A 20999-nucleotide genomic window follows, 5' to 3' on the forward strand; every position below is an offset into this window, starting at 1 on the left:
ACAAATGAGCAGACTTGCACCTACATGGAGCTCCATGGAAGACAGAGGGGCTCCATGTAAATGTAGAAGACCATCCACACCATATAGATTGCTTTAAATTCAGAAATAGGCATTAACTTTATGCATCTTTAAGCCCTGATTGCTTATATGTTCTGATTAAGGAATGTATGCATGTAGGCATATTCCTGGGAATAATGTATACTCCAAATATAAATGCCAATAAAAACACATTTGTACCTCAATGTTACTTGATGAAGCTACAAACTTAGCTTGAGAACACCAGCCAAATTGCCCCCTCAAGAGCACATTAGAGACATCCTTTTCAGAATCAGGGTAAGACACCCTGCAGCCAGATGAATTAAGGAACAGGTTTCATTTGAAGTACTTTTCAATTCCATAACTGGAAGTAAGTAGAGCCCCACCTTAACTACTTTTATACATTCTTTTACCTCCTGAAAAGTAATTACTAAAGAAAGAAAAACAAGATGTCTTTTCAATGATTTATGGTCCTTATGGATAAAGGTACTGAATTCTTGTATATTAAAGGCTCTCAAATACAAGAAAATGGGCTCTCCTTGCCTCCACTACCAGCAAGGACCAGGGCAGACAGGTCATGAGCCCTTTACACACTTTCACTAATTATACACATCACCTGATAGTGGTAGACCAAATAAGTATCCAGTTCTTAGCTGGAAGTTGATTCCTTTATGTCAAAACCCAAATTGGTTAGAAATAAAGTAATTATGAGTTACAAGAATCAGTATCCTGATCACTGTTTAGGACCTTCCAAAAGACATAAATGTTTGCCTACTAGGGTAGTGCTTACTCAGATGAAGTTATCCTTTGTAGAATCAGCTCTGGCTCAGGTGTGTCAACCAAGGACTATCCAGATACACATACTTTACAAGAGATGATACTTTATGCTCCTAGAGGCCTGACATTAAGTTCTGTCAAATATTAATGAGCAGCTGTATTTATAAATACTTTTACATTTTAGGTATTTTAGTATTTAATTTTCCAGTGCTTCAGGAAGGCTCCTGGGGAAAATACTTGATTCAGCTCAAGAGGCAGATCAAGTAGGAATCCAGAAAAAGCTCTAGAACTCCACAGGTCCCAGTAAGCAAACTTGCATCTACCCTTCCCTCCTTTATTCCTAAAACATGAGATTTAATTTTTTTCCCCCAAGACTGCACATTTCCTTAATGCTGCATGGAGGATACTCCTTTAGTTGATTCCACATTCATTTTTAATGTAATACTTAACATGCTTCCTGCAATTTAGAGGGTCTTTTTTTTTCCTGGAATCAAACATAACTTTCTAAATTAGTAATTTCGTCAAAGTGCAGTTTTGTTGTGAAAAATGACATTCATTCAATTTACCTTGTGTGCAGTAGATTCTATCTGGGATCATGCATTATTGACAACATTTAACTATGGTCTGCCTGTCAATTTTATAGTTAGTGCTGCATGAGCCAAAAAGAACCAAAAAATATTCCAGGTTGAGGATGGGATTTTCAAAAAATGTCTTTGAGCACAATTACAATTGAAAGTCTGTTGAGTCAGGCTCTTTTTTTTTTTTTTGGGGGGGGGGGGGTCCCCACCATGCATATACTACACTGAGTTAATATTTGCAAAGCACTGTATACATATAGTATTATTTGCATATAGTAATTGGGAAGATGGCACCCCTTTGCATTTGAGTTAGAATTAGGGTGACCAGATGTCCTGATTTTATAGGGACAGTCCTGATTTTTGGGTCTTTTTCTTATATATGCTCCTATTACCCCCTACCCCGTCCCAGTTTTTCACACTTGCAGTCTGGTCACCCTAGTTAGAATTCTCAGAGAGCCTACAATTGTCATGCAGGCATAGTATGGATGCAGCCTATGCTGATGGAAGTTTTTCTGTTGGTTTAGGAACACGACATCCACAAACAACATTACCTATGTAGACAGAAGCACTCTTCTATCAACATCACTGCATCTACTCTGCAGCTTTTGTGGATATAGGTATGTCAGGCAGGGGTGTGGTTTTTCCCCTACATATCTGCATGGGTCAAACATAACTTCTAAGTTTAAACAAAGCCTAAATATAGACATGCTGCACAGCTGTAAAAATTGCAACTTACCTGCTTTATATTGGTGCGTGTCTACATAAGGGCTTAGCAGCAATGCATTTGTGTAGCTGCACTTCTGGGGCGGGGGGTGTGGGGAAGGGGAGAAACAAATCTAAGGTAGAAAATTCCTCACAGCTACTGTCTGGACCAGCGTAGAAGGCTCATTATGTGCACCATGGAGACAGAAAAAAGAGATGCCTCCTGGCAGCAGACACTAATCAAAGATTATCAACAAGAAAGAGATAAAATGTTGGAAAAGGAATAAACCCAGATGCACTTTGCACAGTTATGTGCACACTTTTTATAATACTTTTTCCATAGACACTGTTAATGCTTTTCAGATGGCTTGACTACTTAATTGACCAAACTACAAAAATCAACTGATTTAGTGTAGTAATAAAACATGGATTTAATGGCAACAAAAAAATTAAATTACAGAATTAAAAAAAGTATCATAAATATATATCAAACATATACAGAATACTTTCTGTGGAGCAAGGTTAGTAGACATTTTACCAAGCAAAATAAATAATCACTAGTTTACATACATCAGAAAACATAGCTTTTGTGCTATGTTTTACAAATTTAAACAATAACAAACCAATCAACCAATTACGTAAACATTACAAGGGTCAACAGTAAAATAACTGATGGTGTTTTAGCACACATTTAGCCTATAAAGTGGTGGATAAAGTGATGCTTTTAACAGATTTATTTTTCTTGATGCATTAGAAAAAGCAATGCATTTCAGCACTCAAGTAGATTAACTGGAAGAGAACAGACAAATCAGTTAAATTAAATGGACAGTACAATTTAATATCAATTAAAAATGCAAGCTTCCATATTTGTTGCAATCAGACAGTTGCACATTAATCATAGTTCATGAGCAATATAATATAGAGTACATTGCTGGTTTAAGTGTAGATTCAACTCTACATAAGAATTTTGCTTGATAATTGTAAAAAAATTTTAAGACACTATTACAGTTTGTAAACATTACTCTCTTGTTCATGACAGTTAAATACATCATTTCAACTTCTGAGGCTTAAAACTAGTAACAATAAAGAGAGGTTTAACATTTGTAACTTTACCATTTACAGTACTGAGGTCCTTTTTAGCCAACAATTCTCATCACTAGCATATATTACATTTTGGGGGTGGGGGAACCAGCCAACATTCAGACAGATTAAGGAATGCATCAGAGTGTATTCCAAGTAGCAATATACCTCCAACTTAACTAGATAGAGCAGCCATTCCAATAGATAGTGTTGGGAGACAATCAGACGTAGATGATACATTTATAAAAATCATAGTTCATTGCCTCCTCTGCCAAATCATGTAATAGGAAACCCAATTAAATAAATTATTTATAGCATGTGAAGTACCACTGCTTCATTATTTGACAATATTGTGCATTTAGAAATTTTTTTCATACACATCTTGGAGCTGGAGTGAAGCAAACTCTAAAAGAAAATATGTACCATTAGGGCCTGATCCAACTCCTGTTGGGAGTCTTTTTGTTGACTTTAATAGTTGGATCAGGTCCTGGTTAAAGTACTGCCACAGGAACAGCATCAGTAAATCTGTACAGTGGTTTTAAATAATAATTGAAAATTTAAAAACTACAAGTTGGTAGCTTAAATGATTTTGTACTTACTAGAAAATGTCATTGTAATCTTAAAGCAATACATTGCAGATAAAGCATAACCCTTTCATGTTCTGAGGGTTAAAATAAGAGGATCCAATTTTGGATTAATAATAAGTTATTTACACAGTAAGTTTTTTCTATTTGAAACCAATAAGAGCTTTTAGCAGGCGACTTTACTATGGATGCTCCTCATCCCCAAATAAACCTTACCTCTGAAGGACAACTGATGTGCAACTGAAGTCTATAACTAGACAGGACAGCACAGAAAATTGACTGAAATGACTAAAAAGATTATTTATGATTTAAGTAAAATGTGTATGCAAATGAATAGGACTATTCATGGAGTTGTCACAGGACTAGAGTTTTTGCCTCAGATTTTGCACTGAGATCTCATACAACCTCAGCTAAGTCAATGGGGTTAAAGGAAGCATAAATGCAGAACTTGGCTTTTAATGTATTAGAAGTTTATAATAGTATTAAAATGAAAAATATCAAACTAGTTTTGTGAAGGTCTAACAAAGCTATAAAAAAAGGAAATTCATTATCTGTAATAAAATATGTTAGCGTCTGATCTTAAAAACTTTGGGTAACATTTTTAGAAGTGCCTAAGACCCAAATTTTTAAAGATATTAGACATTTCACTCCCACTGAAATCAGTAGGAATTAGGAACCTAAATACCTATATAATTTAGGAATAAAAGGCCCAGATCCTCAAAGATATTTAGGCCTCTAATGACCCTCGATTCCAAAGGGAGTTACCTTTGGGTCTCTGAACGCAAGTCCTAAGTGCTCCTAAGGCATTTAGGCACTCTGAGAATTCCATTCTTAACACCAATGTGCTTTAAAGATGAAGAGGTAGTATGCACTCCCAACTGTAATTCTCAATTATATATATTTGAGTTAGGCCCCAATGTAGCAAAGCACTTATGCATGAACGTAAGTCTCATTGAAGTCAGTAAGAGTTAAGTATGTGCTTTGCAGAATTAGGGTCTTGTTATAGCTTCAGAGATATGGATTAGCTTAGTATTTTGTTTAAAAATGCTTGTTGTTTCAAAGATGGTAGAAGAGATTGTTGGACAATATTTCCAAAATCGTCAATCACTTGGGAATTTTTAATTGCTGACTCCTCTCTCATAGCTTCCTCCTAAATATTGTGCTTAATACAAGTACAAGAGTCCTGAAAGTGTCACAAAGTTTCCTTCCTCCATGGAACAAAACAATGTGTGAATTTTTGTTTGGCAGTGTAAAATGAATTCAAGACAGGCTGCAGAGTACAGAGCTGGAATTCTTATTTTTGAAGATTATTATATTTGAAAGAGTAAATTTTAACAAAATTATTAGGTGGGTGGGGGGCTTTGTACTCATAATCAAATGGGAACATTAGTACAGTTATTTATTAGTCTTATTAGTATCCTAGCTTCTACTCCCCTAACCCATAATCTTCCCTTACATGTTATTGTCACCCACGCTCAAATCAGGTAGGAAAAACAACAAAACCACCACTCCAAAAAACAAACAGCAACAAAAACTAAAAACAGAACTAATCAGTCTACATATTAACCTAAAGGAATTTTGAACAATAAGATCAAGTTACTCTTTGTAGTCATTACAATTCCAGTCATCACACAAAAGTCCCTGGCTCAGAACAGCGAGCTCAGAGTCTGCTCTCTAATGCATGTGAGAATAAGCCATATCCCTCCCATCCCCAACTTTCCATCTTCCATCGTTTGACATTCCAAACAGTGTAACAGTCACTAAAATATATGTAGAATTACATTGTAAAGTTGTCAAAACAGACGGCATTAAGTGCAAAGAACTTTTTTTTTTTTTGCTGCAAGTTGTTTAAAATTTACTGAAATGTCTTAATATTAAGGCACAGGCCTAGTTCATTTTACACATTTTGATATTCCACAGTGAGCATCCAAAAATGCAATGGAATGACCAAAAAACAATGGTTTTTAAAAAGAAATAGTGAGAGTTTCTCTCATGCTACAAGACTGAGATTCCTATCTTTATTTTACTGATACAGTATGTGCGTATGAACACAGTATCCATACACACAATAGTTATATGCGAAGGACACTTTAAACGTTTCACTTAAATTATTTGACTTCAGAAGTGTAGATTCCTTAAAGTGTCCATTATGAATGACATGCAACAAGAATAGCATTCAAGTACATTTTGTTCAGTGAATTCATAAGCAGCATGCTAGAAATGGAATTTTCCATAATATTGAAGGGGAAAAGATTGGGGCTAAGTTTTTGAGAAAAACAGGACCCTAAAATTAAGTTACCACTTAGGCTCCTAAATAAGTGGCCAGATTTTAAAGAGTGTTGAATACTCTGCAGTGCCCATAATGGGAATCTGGCTACTTAATTGTAACTGATGAGTGTTTCACACTTTTGAAAATCTGGCCAATTTTTAGGTGCTCAGGTATAGATGTAGCCTAATTTTAGGCTCGTTTAAAAAAAACTTTGGTCTGAATACTTTTGCGATGGATGGGGGAGGAGGAGGCAAATGTTTTTATTCAAGAAAATGTTTGCATCAGTAATGTAAAAGCAATATAACTTTTATCTGTATTCACAGTGTCCGTAGTGTAGGAATTCCCTTCTCAGGGTAAAATATTTTTTACCTATATAATAACTAGTCTTTGGCCATTTCAGCTGGAAAGTGGCCCAAAACCTAAATGTATGGTATACTTACAGGTGCGATTACTTATCAGTGAAAGCACTGTCTTGTGAGCAGTACGGTAGAGAGACTAAGCAGGTCACACCAAAACTGCTCAAAAGATGATACTTTTATCAAATGAAGCATTCATGATTATACAAATACATTTATTAAAATTGTTAAAAAAATATATATTTTAGTTCCATGGTAAACATTTTTAGTAGAAATGTACAGGTTTATGAGAAATCACATATGATACTCCTACATACAATTTGCGCATGGGAATAGTTAGGGCAAATTAGAAGATGGGTTAATAAGACTAAATAGCATTAGATATACCAGTCACAACTATGTAGGTAACTTACAAAAATATCAGTAGCCTTATCATAGTCAAACAAGTGCTTAGATCAACATGGCAACACCTAAGATGGCTCAAGGGATTGGTACTATGATATGAAACCTTTAGTCTCTCACTCACTTGCTTTTCACAGAAGTGTGGCCAGGAGTCAGGTGTGATTCATTCGCTGGACTAGGAATTAGGAATCCTGATTTCTACTCCCAGCAGAGGCAGTGATCCTCACTGTGTCCTTGGACATGTCACTTGATCTGTCAGTTTCTAATATACTGAAAACACTTCTACTTACCTACCTTTCTGGAGGGTTATGAAGAGTATGCTTGTAAAGTGCTTTGAACATGCTGTGTGATAAGTGGCAAATACTGTTTAATCGAGTGTAGCTTAGGTGAACATGCCAAAAACTGTTTCTATTGTATGTGAATACATGCATGTATCTGAAATGAGTAAGTGGTCAACAGCCAGTTTTTAGAGAGAGAAATTGGGTAGATGCAGCTGAACTTTTTACAAGTGGCCCCTCAGTCCTGCTAGATTCTGCTTCACTTCACTAAAAAACACTGCACTTCTTCAAGAAACACAAGCTAGGGTACAAGAATGAACCTGGGAAGCCAGTGCAGGGAGGGAGGGAGGGAAGAAATAGTATTAAAGAAAAACCTACATATAGATAAATTTTAAATAACTATTCTTCCAAGAAAGTTGTAAATATATTTTGTGGCATTAACACGTAAGAAATTGTAAATCTTCTTCCTAAATCGTAACCACAACATACACTTCAGAACATGTGACAGTGCAATTTAATGTACCTCTCTAGTGTTTTATGCACCCAAGGCATATATTATAAAGTCAGCTCTACTGCATAAGTTAACTGTTTTCTGAACAGAATTTTGTGTGCTGGAGAAATAGGATCCAATTGGCTGAAAGTATGGCAAGTAGTACAAGAAGCCATGCAAAACTGATGCCATTGGTTGGGGATAAGAGGCCTATAATGCAGTATTTACTAGACCACTTAATTATACCAGCATCAGACCTTATTACTTCTGAAAAGACATTCTGAAATGGTCTACAAATTTAAATATAAATCATATCTAAAACAGTATTTAAGTAATGAGCATCTTAATAGCTTCATGGAGATACAAAAATTTAAATCTGAATTTGAAACCGAAACAAGTGGCTGCCTAATGCAGGTAATTAAAAATCTTAGCACCTTTAAAAAAAATTGCAGCTTCAGAAAATACATTTCCTGAACTCAACTTCATAGTCTTTATGAAAAAGCCATGTGTAACTTTCAAACAGGTCAGTGCCAAAATTAAAAAAAAATTACCAGGGGGAAATTTTCACAAAATTTGGCCATGCGGTAAAATGCTGGCCTCAGTAAAACCTATGACAGCTTTGCCACTTATTTTAGTGGCATAAGGATTTCACCCTAGATGTTTAATCAGCAACTAATTTCCAAACAAGACATTACAATCTATTTCAAAACGCCCTGTGTACACTGGCAATTCTGCAAGGCAACTGCATCCAATAACCTGTGTGTCTAACTAAAATATCACAATCACCTAAAAGGAAGTTAGGTATATTAAGTCAGAACTTGATGAACGTGTTACATAACTCAAGTTTTATATAATCTTTGAAGGGAAATAGATGTCATTTACTCTTTTTTGGCCATGCTAACATATATTTCAGACATACTGTACTATCTCCTACTCCAATATCAGAATATGATAAAAAAAAAAGTCTGTTGTGCAAAAGTTTAAAGTTAAACATACACGGTCAGATATTTTTGGCCCAGAATTTAGGTTTTGAAAAGCTTTTCTAAATCGCAATATTAATGAAAATGTTTCCAACTTTTTTTAACATTCCAAACAGATTGTTTAGATTCAAATATTCCCCTGAAATGTCTGTCACTCAAACATTGCAGAATTGTGCTACAAAGAGCCAGAAAGTGCAAGTGATTTGTCTATTTTCTTGTCCAAATTGAGTGAAACTGAAAGAGGTAAATAGTAAAGTAAATTAGATCAAAAAAGTGACCAGTTTTCATAGTAAGTTATGTATTAATAAAAAATGTGTTTAAAATATATTTTATCTTGATAGTGTCCATTTAAATCATAACAGGACAGACAAATAGCCTATGACTCTGCAGTGACAGATTATATTTTTTAATCACAGTCTTCTGTCAATATGTTGTCTTCTGATTTTAGCTTCCATCTCATAATGCTTTTGATTTTCTTGTTCTGGGTGATGCTCCATCTTCTAATTTTACTGCTCCATTGACAAAGTTAGCTGAAATTTTATAACAGGGAAAGCTAAAAGTACAGGTAAAATGCTATTTGCCTCTGTAGAATGAAAAACAAAGTTGATATGCAAACCTAAAAATGTCAGATGACAATATTCAACACTTAATGTAGGCAAAGCTCTGGGGCCTTCCAGTAGAGAGGTGGAACAAGGTAATGTTTTGAAGGACTTATAGAATACTTACCTCCTAACTCTCCCTATCATTCCTTTTGCCAGTGGAGAATGGAACCTGAAGATTTTGTTTTACTATAGTTGTGTGTGAACTATCAATGCTAACACCATAAAAGTCTGTGGTAACCTACGATATTTGTCCCATAATATTAAAATCTTGTGCAGTCACTGCAAATCAATCTGTAAGCATTAACTTCAACCTAGCCTGGATCGCTCTATTCAGGGCTTGAAAAATCCACTCACTCTAAGCAAGTGGGATGCTTGGCCTGGGTATTTTGGGGACCACCACCATCAGCTTCAGCATTTTGGGGACCGCCACACACACATTGCTAGAATTTATGATTGCAAGGGTAAGAGTAAGCGTAAACCAATACAGTGTCGTCCTCCAGCACCTACAGATGTTCAACCTCTCCTGGTCATTGATTTTCCCACCCGCAGCAGAGTGTGAAGTCCACAAGATTACAGTTTCACGGCTGCTATTTAGAATACTGTGGGCAGTGGTGAAGCTCAAGAATAGTGTCAATTACATGCTTCTGTATGGAAAAACAATGAAGAGCAGCAGTGAAGTTCTCTTTTTCTCCTATGGATAAGGATCCACAAGGCTAGAGGAGAAGTAGAGAAGCAGACACACTTCTTTCACAGCAGTTTGAAGTCTCTGAAAAGTAGTGGAGAGGAAAAGCTGCTTCTCCAACACCCATTAAGATCAATGGGATTATTTCCATCAACTTCCAGGAGCACTGGATTATCTGTATAGTAGTGTATCTAAATCTGAAGTACCCCAGCCCATTAGGTACAGAAAGATATGAACAAGGGAGCTCCCAAAAAGGGTCCAGGGATAGCATCCTGATAGAAATTTCAGCAACTGGTAATAGGCTTCTCATCAGAGCACTGTACTGGATCTTATGGGTGAAGACTCCCAGTCTACTTCTGCCAAATAGGGTTAGTCCTCCTACTAGTAGATGTAATTTTCTTCCAGATCTTGCCTGTGCAATACAATAGGGAATCTTTGTTCACTACAGGTCCCCCAGTGATTACAATTTAATTTCAAAGTAGTTTTTGTTGTTGTTGTTTTTTAAGGGTCCAATTGTCACTATAGAAAGAAGTCTCTGTGATTTGGTGTAGAATTTGGAAGAGTAAGTGACAGCAATTTGTTAATTACCTAAAATTTAATAAAAATATAATTTATGATCATTAAGAAAAAACAGCAACCTTAAAAGCCTCACCAATCAGGATAAAATAGACAACATACAGTTTTTATTTGTAAGCATTCAAAAAGATGAATTCTAAAGTGCTATTACAACTTTAAGACTAATTTTTTTAAATCTTTTCAACTTAGTAATATGCAGAATTTGTGGAGTTTGTATCTGTGCAGAGTTCAGTAAAGGAGAAAAATCCTAGAAAGAACATTAGCTCTGTGGGCTTTTGTTAATTTTGGTTTTTCTCATAGTGCAGTATTCTCTCTCTGCTGCCTCAAGTTAGGAACATGCAATACAGTGTACCATGAGTAAATATGTTTTCATGCAGACTATTTTCTAACTTTGAGGAAGCTAAAAATGACATCTATTTTCACCATATAATAAGAAATGGACCACACAGTAGCTCCCTTGGGAATTGATAAAAGGAAAATACAAAAAGATTTCAGGAACAAATCGAGCATAAAAATATTTATAGTATATATCTGAAGTGACTGAAAAAAAACAACCCTACTGACCTCTGTTTGGTTCTTTTTTTGTTGATTTGCTCTTTGTGTAAGTTATTTTTTTCTTAGGAATCTGGTTCTGGATGTGCTCTCTCCATTTCTTTAGCTGGAAATTTATAAATTTCCACATCATCCAGGCCTGTGTTAGACAAATTGCAGCCAAGCAACTAATCCTAAAAGATTTCAGATTAAAATAAGAAGTTAGATAAAAAGTTTCAACTGTACATTGTTACACAGCAAAGCAGCACCATATGTCCATTTTAAAAAGTTGCTGATCACTCCTAGAAAAGACAGTCACCTTTTCCGTAACTGGTGTTCTTCGAGATGTGTTGCTCATGTCCATTCAACTTAGGTGTGTGTGCTCGCCACATGCACTGGTGCTTGAAGTTTTTCCGTCAGCAGTATCTGTAGGGGACCAGCTCCAGTGCCCCCTGGAGTGGCATGCACATGCTGCAGTATATAGGGTGCCACCAGTTCCCCGCACCCTCAGTTCCTTGTTGGCGGAAAAGGTAACTATCTTTTCTGCTTCGAGTGCTTACTCATGTCCATTCAACTTAGGTGACTCCCAAGCAGTACCCCTCAGAGGTGGGTAGAAGTTCATAAAAGTGTAGATTGCAACACAGCTCTGCTCAACCCAGTGTCGTCCCTGGCCTGCTGAGTGATGGCATAGTGGGCCCTGAATGTGTGCACCGAGGACCATGTTGTGGCTCAACAGATGTCCCGGATTGGGAAGTGTGCCAGGAAGGCCGCCGAAGGTGCCTGTGCTCTGGTCGAGTGGGCTCTGACAATTGATGGTGGAGGGACTCCTGCCAACTCGTAGCAGGTCCAAATGCAAGAGGTGATCCAGTTAGAAATCCTCTGCATGGACACCGGGAGGCCCTTCATCCTATCAGTTGTAGAGAAGAAAATCTGAGTCGACTTATGGAAAGGCTTTGTCTGCTCTAGGTAGAAAGCCATGGCCCTTCTTACGTCCAAAGCATGAAGGTGCCTTTCTTCACTAGTCTCATGGGGCTTAGGGCAGAAGACCAGAAGTAAGATATCCTGGCTCATGTGGAAAGTAGACACCACCTTGAAAAGGAAGGATGGGTGGGGCCAGAGCTGGACCTTGTCATTATAGAAGACCATGTACGGTGGTTCTGAGGTCAGGGCTCGCAGCTTGAAGGCTTGCCTCACTGACATCGCAGCCACCAGGAAAGCTACCTTCCATGATTAAGTGAGACAGGGAGCATGAGGCCAAAGGCTCAAAGGGCGGATCTGTGAGCCTGGACAGAACCAAGTTGAGATCCCACTGAGGGGCCGGGTACCAAACCTGAGGAAAGTCTCTCAAGACATCTGAGGAACCTGACCATCATGTCATGGAAGAACACCATCTGCCTCTGGATTGGCGGATGAAAGGCAGAAATGGCCACCAGATGCACCCTGACAGAGGAATGTGCCAGGCCCTGGTTCCTCAAATTAAGCAGGTAGTCTTAAGATCGACTGCACCAAAGAATGTGAAGGGGAGATGCCCTGTTTGGCTGCCCAGCAGGAGAACCTCATCCTCTTTGCCAGATAGGTCTGCCTACTCGAGGGCTTTCTACTCTCAAGGAGGACCTTTTGGACCCCTTCTGAACAGGCCTATTCCTCAGTGGTCAGCCATGCAACATCCATGCCATGAGGTAAACGGACACGAGATTGGGGTGCAAGAGTCGACCATGATCCTGTGACAGCAGGTCCAGTCGGTTCGGCAGGGGCCACGGAGGGATCGCTGATAAGCTTGATAGCGTCCCAAACCAGTGCTGGTGAGGCCATGCTGGGGCAAACCTGATAACCTGAGCCTTATCTCTCTTGATTTTTGCTAGAACCCTGCTGATAAGTGGAATCAGAGGGAATACATACATCAGGCTTCCTGCCCAAGGCAGGAAAATGGCATCGAGGAGGGAGCCCTTGCCCAGACATCGTCTGGAGCAAAACCTATGGCTCCTCCTGTTCTGCCTGGTGGTGAACAAATCCACTTGGGGAGTTCCCCACCTCCAGGTGGAACATCCACTCATGGTGAGAGGAGAAGTCCCTGCTTAGGTGATCTGCTTGCATGTTCTTGGCATCCGGAAGGTAACACGCTTCTACACGGATTCCGTGGCCGATGCAGAAGTCCCAGAGATGGAGTTCCTCTTGGCAGAGGGCCGATGATCACACTCCCCCTTGTCTGTTGATATAGAACATTGAAGCTGTGTTGTCTGTTAGGACTCTGACTACTGTGCCCGACAAATGAGATAGGAAGACCGCGCACGCTCTGCACACCGCCCTGAGCTCTTGGATGTTTACATGTAGTGTCATTTCCTCTGGAACCACATACCTTGGGTCTAGAGGGTGCCAAGGTGCGCCCCCCAGCCGAGGTCCGAGGTCTCCAAAACCAACTCGACTGAGTGATGAGTGCTGATGAAGGGAACTCCTTCCAGGACTTTCCCGGAGTCAGCCCCCCATCACAGCGAGGTAAGTACCGTCAAGGAGATGGGAACAACCTTTTCCAGGTGGTCTCTAGACCGGGAGTAGACTGTCGGCAGCCATTGCTTCAGGGGTCGCATCCGGAGCCTGGTGTGGCACACCACATAAGAACATAAGAATGGCTGTACTGGGTCAGACCAAAGGTCCATCTAGCCCAGTATCCTGTCTGCCGAAAGTGGCCAATGCCAGGTGCCCCAGAGGGAGTGAACCCAACAGGCAATGATCAAGTGATCTCTCTCTTGCCATCCATCTCCACCCTCTGACAAACAGAGGCTAGGGACACCCTTCCTTACCCATCCTGGCTAATATCCATTAACAGACAACCTCCATGAATTTATCCAGTTCTCTTTTAAACGGTTATAGTCCTAGCCTTCACAACCTCCTGAGGCAAGGTGTTCCACAAGTTGACTGTGCGCTATATGAAGAACTTTCTTTTATTTGTTTTAAACCTGCTGCCCATTAATTTCATATGGTGGCTCCTAGTTCTTGTATTATGGGAATAAGTACATAACTTTTCCTTATTTACTTTCTCTACATCACTCATGATTTCATATACCTCTATCATATCCCCCCTTAGTCTCTTCTTTTCCAAGCTGAAAAGTCCTAGTCTAGTCGTGAAGACTGAAGCAAAGAATCCATTTAGTTTCTCCGCAATGACTTTATCATCTTTAAGCGCTTCTTTTGTATCTCGATTGTCCAGGGGCCCTACTGGTTGTTTAGCAGGCTTCCTGCTTCTGATGTACTTAAAAAACGGGGCCAGTTTCGGTGCTGACAATGTAGCCATACTGCTGGTACAGGAGCTTGTCCCACCATCAGGGAACCTTGCTCCGAACCAGAGCTGCATCCTGAGCAGTTGCTCCCTGGTGACCAGGACAGAGTGGAACAGTGGCTCTGTCCAGACCGGTGCCGGTCACTCCACCTGGAGTCTGATCTGAAACAGGGTGTTAGGGACCAGTGGTGCTCGACAGATCCGTGACAGCTTGAGCCTCTCTGCCCGTGCCCAAGGTTTGAAGACCAAATGGGGCTGCGCTGCGTCTGTCTTTGCAGTCAGATGCATGGTGGTTACTGGAGATCAAGTGCTGGCGGGACATCCCCCGTAACAGGGAACAGCGCTGTTGAACTGGAGACTGAAGCAGTCCAAACACGGATTTGTCCCGTGACCGGGGAACTGCAGAACCCAGTGTGGGTGGCACAGGGAGGGACATGATCTCCTGCACTGCCTGCAGGGCCTCTGGCATGGACGGCACCCGGTGCTGACGGAGGCCTCTACCGCTATCCAAGGTAGCTGGCGGTCAGTGGATCGTCCCAGTGGGGCGCTGCATACCGAAGTCACTGTACTCAGCACCTAGTTGGAGTGTTGCTCCAGTGCCGGGGTGAGGGCCGACTCCATAAGGAGTTCTCTTAAACGAATATCACACTCCTTCTTAGTCCTTGGCTCGAAGGACTTGCAAATTTTGCATTCCTCACTAATGTGCCCTTTGCCCAAGCAATGCAGACGACTCTGTGTGGATCACTAACAGGCATGGGCCTCTTGCAGCGATCGCAGGCTTTAAGCCTGGGGACCAGGGCATGCCCATCCTGAGGCAAAGTCCTGTTTGGGACCTATGAAGTCTCTAACTATAGCTAAGGGATTTATAAACACTAAACAGAAAACTATATACCCTATAATACAAGAGATAACTAGTTCATACAAACAAGCAGCAACACCACTAGCTGAAGCAACAACAGCTCCAGCACAGTCACTGGCAGCAAGAAGGAACTGAGGGTGGGGGAAAACTGGTGGCGCCCTATATACTGCGTCACTCCAGGGGGCCTCAGAGCCAGTCCCCTATGGATACTGCTGAGGGAAAAACTTCTGGCACTGGTGCATGTGGCGAACACACACAGCTAAGTTGAATCGACATGAGCAAGCACTCGAAGAACTTAAACCTCTCACACTGATGGAAACCAGTGTGGCCAAGGAGCACATCTAAGACAGGGCATATAGTCTACATTAAATAAATGGGAGCTACAGGTTAAGTACACCAGGGGAAGTATCCAGGCTTATCAAGGAAATATAACAGACAGCCTTCAGTAGCTAGTACCAAATTGTACAGTTGCAGCCTCCTCTGCCAAGTGATCTAAGAATGAGATTTAATGATGACAAAGCATACAAATTCAATTTCCTTTTCACCTACTGAATGAACAGATTGTTGAGATGCAGGTTAAACAGCGGAGCTCCCGGTGAAAAATTAATGTTACTTCAGAAATGAGCAAGCAAGAATGAACATGTTAGAAAGTTGCTTGGGTTTTCCTAAAGAGTTGTTGATCAAAAATTAAAGCATTGATATCTTAAAATTACAGTATGTTCATAATAGCCACAGGGAAAGTTTAAAGCAAAAGCTCACACGATGTTATGCAGGATCTTTTGCACAGTAGTCATATTAATTCAATTATAAAAACACTGAAAGAAAAACCAAGATTTCTTATATTTAGCATGTATTTTGTAATAGCAGTCCCTGCTTTGTGGAGAAGAAGAAAAAAATTTCTTCCACCCTAAAATCCTGGGAAAAAAGCCACCCAGGAAAATTCTCCATCAAAAAGATCTACCGTCTTGGGTAGGTATATTAAAGGCAGTCTGAAAGTGTCACTTTACTCAAACATGAACGTCTACTAGCTTTTTTATACCTCACAGTGAGTACATTGAAGTTTCCGTCTGCTATGGAAAAACCTGGATTCTCTACTCTTGCCAAACCAAATCCAAATGTGAGCACAGATAAGGTTAGGGTCAAAAGACGAGCCATTACAAACAGTAAAGCCCAAAGGGTAAATCTGAAAAGGAAATAATAAAATTAATGTGTCTTCTCCCTTTGTCCACCACTTTTCAACTTGGTTAACTGTACAAGTTCTATTAAGCTTCCTTGAGCACTGAAATTTAAGATGAAAAGGAAAGGTATATTGAGATGAACAACAATTATAGGAATTCTACATCTAGTTCTCCACCCACAACAGTGAATTCTGCACCCTGTCCATATATACTCAATTATGCCTCAAATAAAACTTTTTTTTCCAATATAGAAGTTAAATTTTATTTTCAAAAGTGTGCTTAGAAATTTTCAAATGTAGGGTATATAATGGCAATTAAATGTATTGCCACATGGAATCCCAAGTCCAGGTGCTGAGTTCATTGTGAATTTCCCTGACCCAGAAACAGGGCAAAGGCAGAAAGTACGTCAGATTGATATTCATGCTGTAAATCATATATAAGATAGCAAGGACATTATAAAACCATAGAGATGACTAGACCAATAATACACAGATATTAAATGGATACAAAATAAGTGGTTGGGAGGACAAAAGCAGATTATTACAGCAATAAGCATACAGGTTAGGAAGATAGCAACGGGAGGTGGGGAAGAGGAAATAAGAAATTGCCAGCTAACAGGATCAGTACTGAAGCACTACCTTTCTACTTTGTAGGTAACTTAGAGCAAAGTGATATCATTTTAATATCCAAGCTTGCAGAGAACAAAACATTTGGTAGATAAATACTGAAAAGGACAATGAAAAGTTACAAGCATCTATTATGAATTTCCCAACTATTTTTCTTTTTAAATTTTAGTTGGCTGTAAGATAAGATCTCAATTATTTTAAAACATTAGCATATTTCTGTTAAAACACAATTAAAATAAAAAAGATAGATAACTAACTAAACTTTAAGTCTTCCTCCATATCTCCTCACCAATCCGCATCCTGTATACTGGAGGTTTTCAATATAGCCATCACTAGAGACACTGTTGAAGCCAAGAGCTGGAATCTGAGAGGTGTGCCCAAAGAAAAAAAAGGCACTACCATTCCTTGTCCCACATCCATGCCAGTAGCCAGGACCAAGAATTTAAACTTCTCCAGCATCAGCAATTTTGGGAGATATGTAGAGATTACTGACTGATTTACATTCTGAATGCTACCGTCTCAGTGAGGACTGATCACATCTCTCACAGAAGTCAGTAAGGGATAGATTCACCTATTACCAATTTGGAGAGCAAAAGCTTTGGTTTCTAATCAGTTGAACAGGAGGTGGCCTACTGAGATGGTTACACTTAATCTAGGAGAATACCACGACAACATAAACTATAGAAAGCAGTTCTCATTAAAGATTTCAGCAGTACAGAAGTTTTTCATGCTACTTAAATTACTACTGGATAAAAAACTAGAACTATTTTCAAAATGAAAAGTGCATTCAGAATCTCAATTCAAACACAGCTTGCTCAATTAATCTCAAACTTAAAAAGAAAAATACCCAACACTCCTATACTCAGCCTGTGACAGTTCAAGCAGAAGTTGTTGGTTTTTTTCCCTCCTAGAAAAATAAGCCAGGGTTTTTGGAAAGCTACGAGAGTGGGAATTTATAACCTTAAATATGAAGTCACTAATAGCCTGGAAGCCCATGTGGAGAAATGGCTCTTGATGGGAGGTTATTGTTCAAGATTATTATAAACAGCAATATTTTAGGTTCTCCTAAAACACTCAAAATGCTTCTCTAACTCAACTTTTAAGGAGATTAATAATAAGGAATGGAAACCTAAGATTATGGTAGCACCCAAAGAATGATAAATGTTTCTTAATCAGAGGAAGAGTGTCCCTATTCCGAAGAACGCATTGTTTGATTAGACAGAAGGGGGAATACAACATATTATTTGAATTATAGTAGTGGCCAAATGTCCTTATCAGTACTGCAGTCCTGTTATATTGGGTGCTACACAAATAAAAGTAGATAGGGTCCCTGGTTACAGAGCTTATGGCCTAAGCCGAACAACATATAAAAAAAAATGGGGGGCAAGAGAGTTTGTTTGTTTTTACTTTATTGTCTTTAATAAATATTGACTTTCTCCAAATGACCTTCAGCCTAATTATTTAAATGCTGGTGTTAGGAGTTGAGACAGAAACAGGTCTTTGGAAGAGATACGGAGAAGAGGGTAGTGGCCTTACAGATTATTTCAAAGAAAACTGTGTATGCATAAGAGGCTGTGTGGAAGAAAGCAAGATAACATTTGTAGAAGTCTCACATGAGTGGGCAGTCAAGTCTTGCACAGCTGGAAGCGTGATGGGAGACACTACAAGAGACAGGAGTGGAAAAGTGGAGCAGAATTGTGAACAGACATGAAGGCTGAGATTTGAGTAAAGTGTTCAGACTGATGCAGAGCACCCCTCTTTTTAGTTACATACTTCTTTCTTGTAAGTTTCATCTGCCTCCCCTTTGCTCACACACACAGTTCAGTTCCTCTACCCTCATTCTACAAACCAGTCCCTTGTCTTTCCCCTTCCCAGCTTCGATGCAATTGTCCTTGTAACTCTACATCTCAAAATAAGTGAGCAATTCACTCAAGATGTAGAATAAACAATTTACTTTATATGCTGTTTGAAACTGTTGCCTTCCATAAATTATAAATATTTTACTTTCTCTCCCTGTCCACCCCTTGCAAAGAAGGGGGAGAATATAAAACTGATAATGGATAGACTGATTTTCTTCCTATCATAAAAGTAATACACATTGTTTAGATTGTTTGTGTATTTATTACTATAAAATACTGGTATAATTCTGTCAGTTCTTTTGTATTGGTTTACAATAATGAACAAAGTTCAAAAACACAAATAGATTCTGAGAGAGGTATAATGATTTTGGTGTCCATATTACTTTTATTCTAAGGTACACTTGTTTTTAAAACAAAGATCTCCATAAATATACTTGAAATTAAAAATATATTGGAGCAGGTAGGCATTTACAACAGAGATGGCTAACGTAACAAATATTACTTGAAAAATTATTACGATCATGAAGTGACAGATCAGTTTCCTTGATTCTACAAAATGACACTGGAGCTCTCATGGAACTCCAACCAGATAGTAATATTGGGATCACCAGATATAGCTTAGGATGTGTGATCTCCTAACATTTGCTTTTTATGTTACATGCACACAAAACATGTTTATGCCAAAAGAAATTGCAAGAGCTCTGAAAATTAAATGCAGAGGTAGTAAAATAAAAAATAGTACATGCAAAATTTACCCTTTCTGCTTGTTTTCATCACTGAAGTAGAAAAGACGTGAGGCATGAAAAATGAGCTCCACTAGATAGTGAGGTACCAGCAAAATTAGCCCCAGACGTTGAAGGCTGTAACGGAAAATGAAGGTTATTTATTTGTAACAGGTATTTTTCAAGATGGCCCTGTATATTCACACTTGTGGGTACTGTGCTGTCTTATCGTAAAACCTTCTTCTGGCAGTGCCAGCTAGAATGCTTCCACTCCTACTCCTACTCCTACCCCCCCTCCTCAGCATCACAACATATCCAAGACAAAGATAAGGGATAGAGCACCCTCATCATCTCAATTCCTTCCACCACAAAGCCAGAGACACAGAATAAACAAATATTCTGACAGAGAGAGCAGGGCAATAGGAAATGTGAATAGGCAGAGCTCTTTTGAAGAACCTTGGTTACAAGTAAATAACCTTCATTTTTTCTTTGAGCGGCTCTGCATATTCCCACTTATGGAACAGACTGATAAGCAGCACTGAGACTAACCTAGAGGTGGACCCAGGATCCTAGCTGAATAGAGACAAGCACTGCTTTGCCAAATCCAGCGTTTGTTCTAGAAGTCAAGTCCAGAGCATAGTGCTTAGTGAAAGTTTGCATCAAAGTCCAGATTGTGCTTGCAAGTTTCAGCAACAGACACCTACCTAAGGCAAGCAAAGGAGGTAGCTACACCTGTCTAATGGTCTAATTGCAGCAGATACAAGAATTTTTGCCAGTATGTAGCATTCAGTAATGCATTGTTTAATTCAGCAAGAAAAAGTTTGGGAAGAAATCATATCCCCTTGTGGTTCTTGGCATAAGACATAACCAATCTAGATGATATACAAAGAAATTGGTGGTGTCGGTGCCAACAGAGTGACAGAAGATCACACCCACAAGGTGTGTGTGTTACACAGGGGTCTCTCCTGCACAGACCAGTGCCCTTGAACTGTCATCCACACATTCTTCCCATAGGTTTCGCCAACATGCATTGACTGTTTCAGGCTTGATTACATCCATTGTCTGTTTAATATAAGTGATGCAATCGGCAATGTTGAAGGACTTCCAAAACTCCATCACATTAAGACTGGGATCTGTATCCATAGCATTACGTATCCGTGAGAACGTAAGCCTCATGTATGTGGCCTTAAAACAGCTAATCACGCCTTGGTCGAGAGGTTGGAGGTGGTATTGGCAGGGTGAAAGACAACTTCAATATCGTTATGTGCAAACCGGAGTGCCACAGGGCGGCCAGGAGCATTGTCTACGATCATCAACACTTTAAAGTCAAGTCCTTTCTCTTTGAGTTACCGCTTGACCTCCAGAATGAAACACTTGTGGAACCAATCCAGAAATAATGCTGCCATCACCCAAGCCTTTTTATTTGATTGCCCAAACACAGGCAGGTGATTTTTGTTCTTGCCTTTTAGGGATTTGCAGCCGTGTAGCACAAGCCTAGCTTTATTAAATGCCCAGCTGCATTGCCACAAAATAACCCAGTCACATGGTCTTTAGCTGC

At 39.4% G+C, this 20999-nt stretch overlaps 1 protein-coding gene across 2 annotated transcripts in view; it reads right to left on the bottom strand.

Moving 5' to 3' along the window:
* Positions 1-8813: 8813 nt before the first annotated feature.
* The window catches only part of LOC116817389 (translocating chain-associated membrane protein 1-like 1), a 58747-nt gene continuing 46561 nt past the window's right edge, over positions 8814-20999 (bottom strand). For both annotated transcript variants that reach the window (XM_032767434.2, XM_075072278.1), the window contains 4 exons: positions 19475-19579; positions 16096-16239; positions 10957-11117; positions 8814-9062 (listed from right to left, as the gene is read on the bottom strand). In XM_032767434.2, coding sequence (XP_032623325.1) covers positions 8989-9062; positions 10957-11117; positions 16096-16239; positions 19475-19579 — 484 coding nt within the window. In that variant the 3' untranslated portion in view covers positions 8814-8988. The remainder of the gene's footprint in view (positions 9063-10956; positions 11118-16095; positions 16240-19474; positions 19580-20999) is intronic.

This window comes from Chelonoidis abingdonii, chromosome 14 (genome assembly GCF_003597395.2).
Source record: "Chelonoidis abingdonii isolate Lonesome George chromosome 14, CheloAbing_2.0, whole genome shotgun sequence".
Lineage (NCBI taxonomy): Eukaryota > Metazoa > Chordata > Testudines > Testudinidae > Chelonoidis > Chelonoidis abingdonii.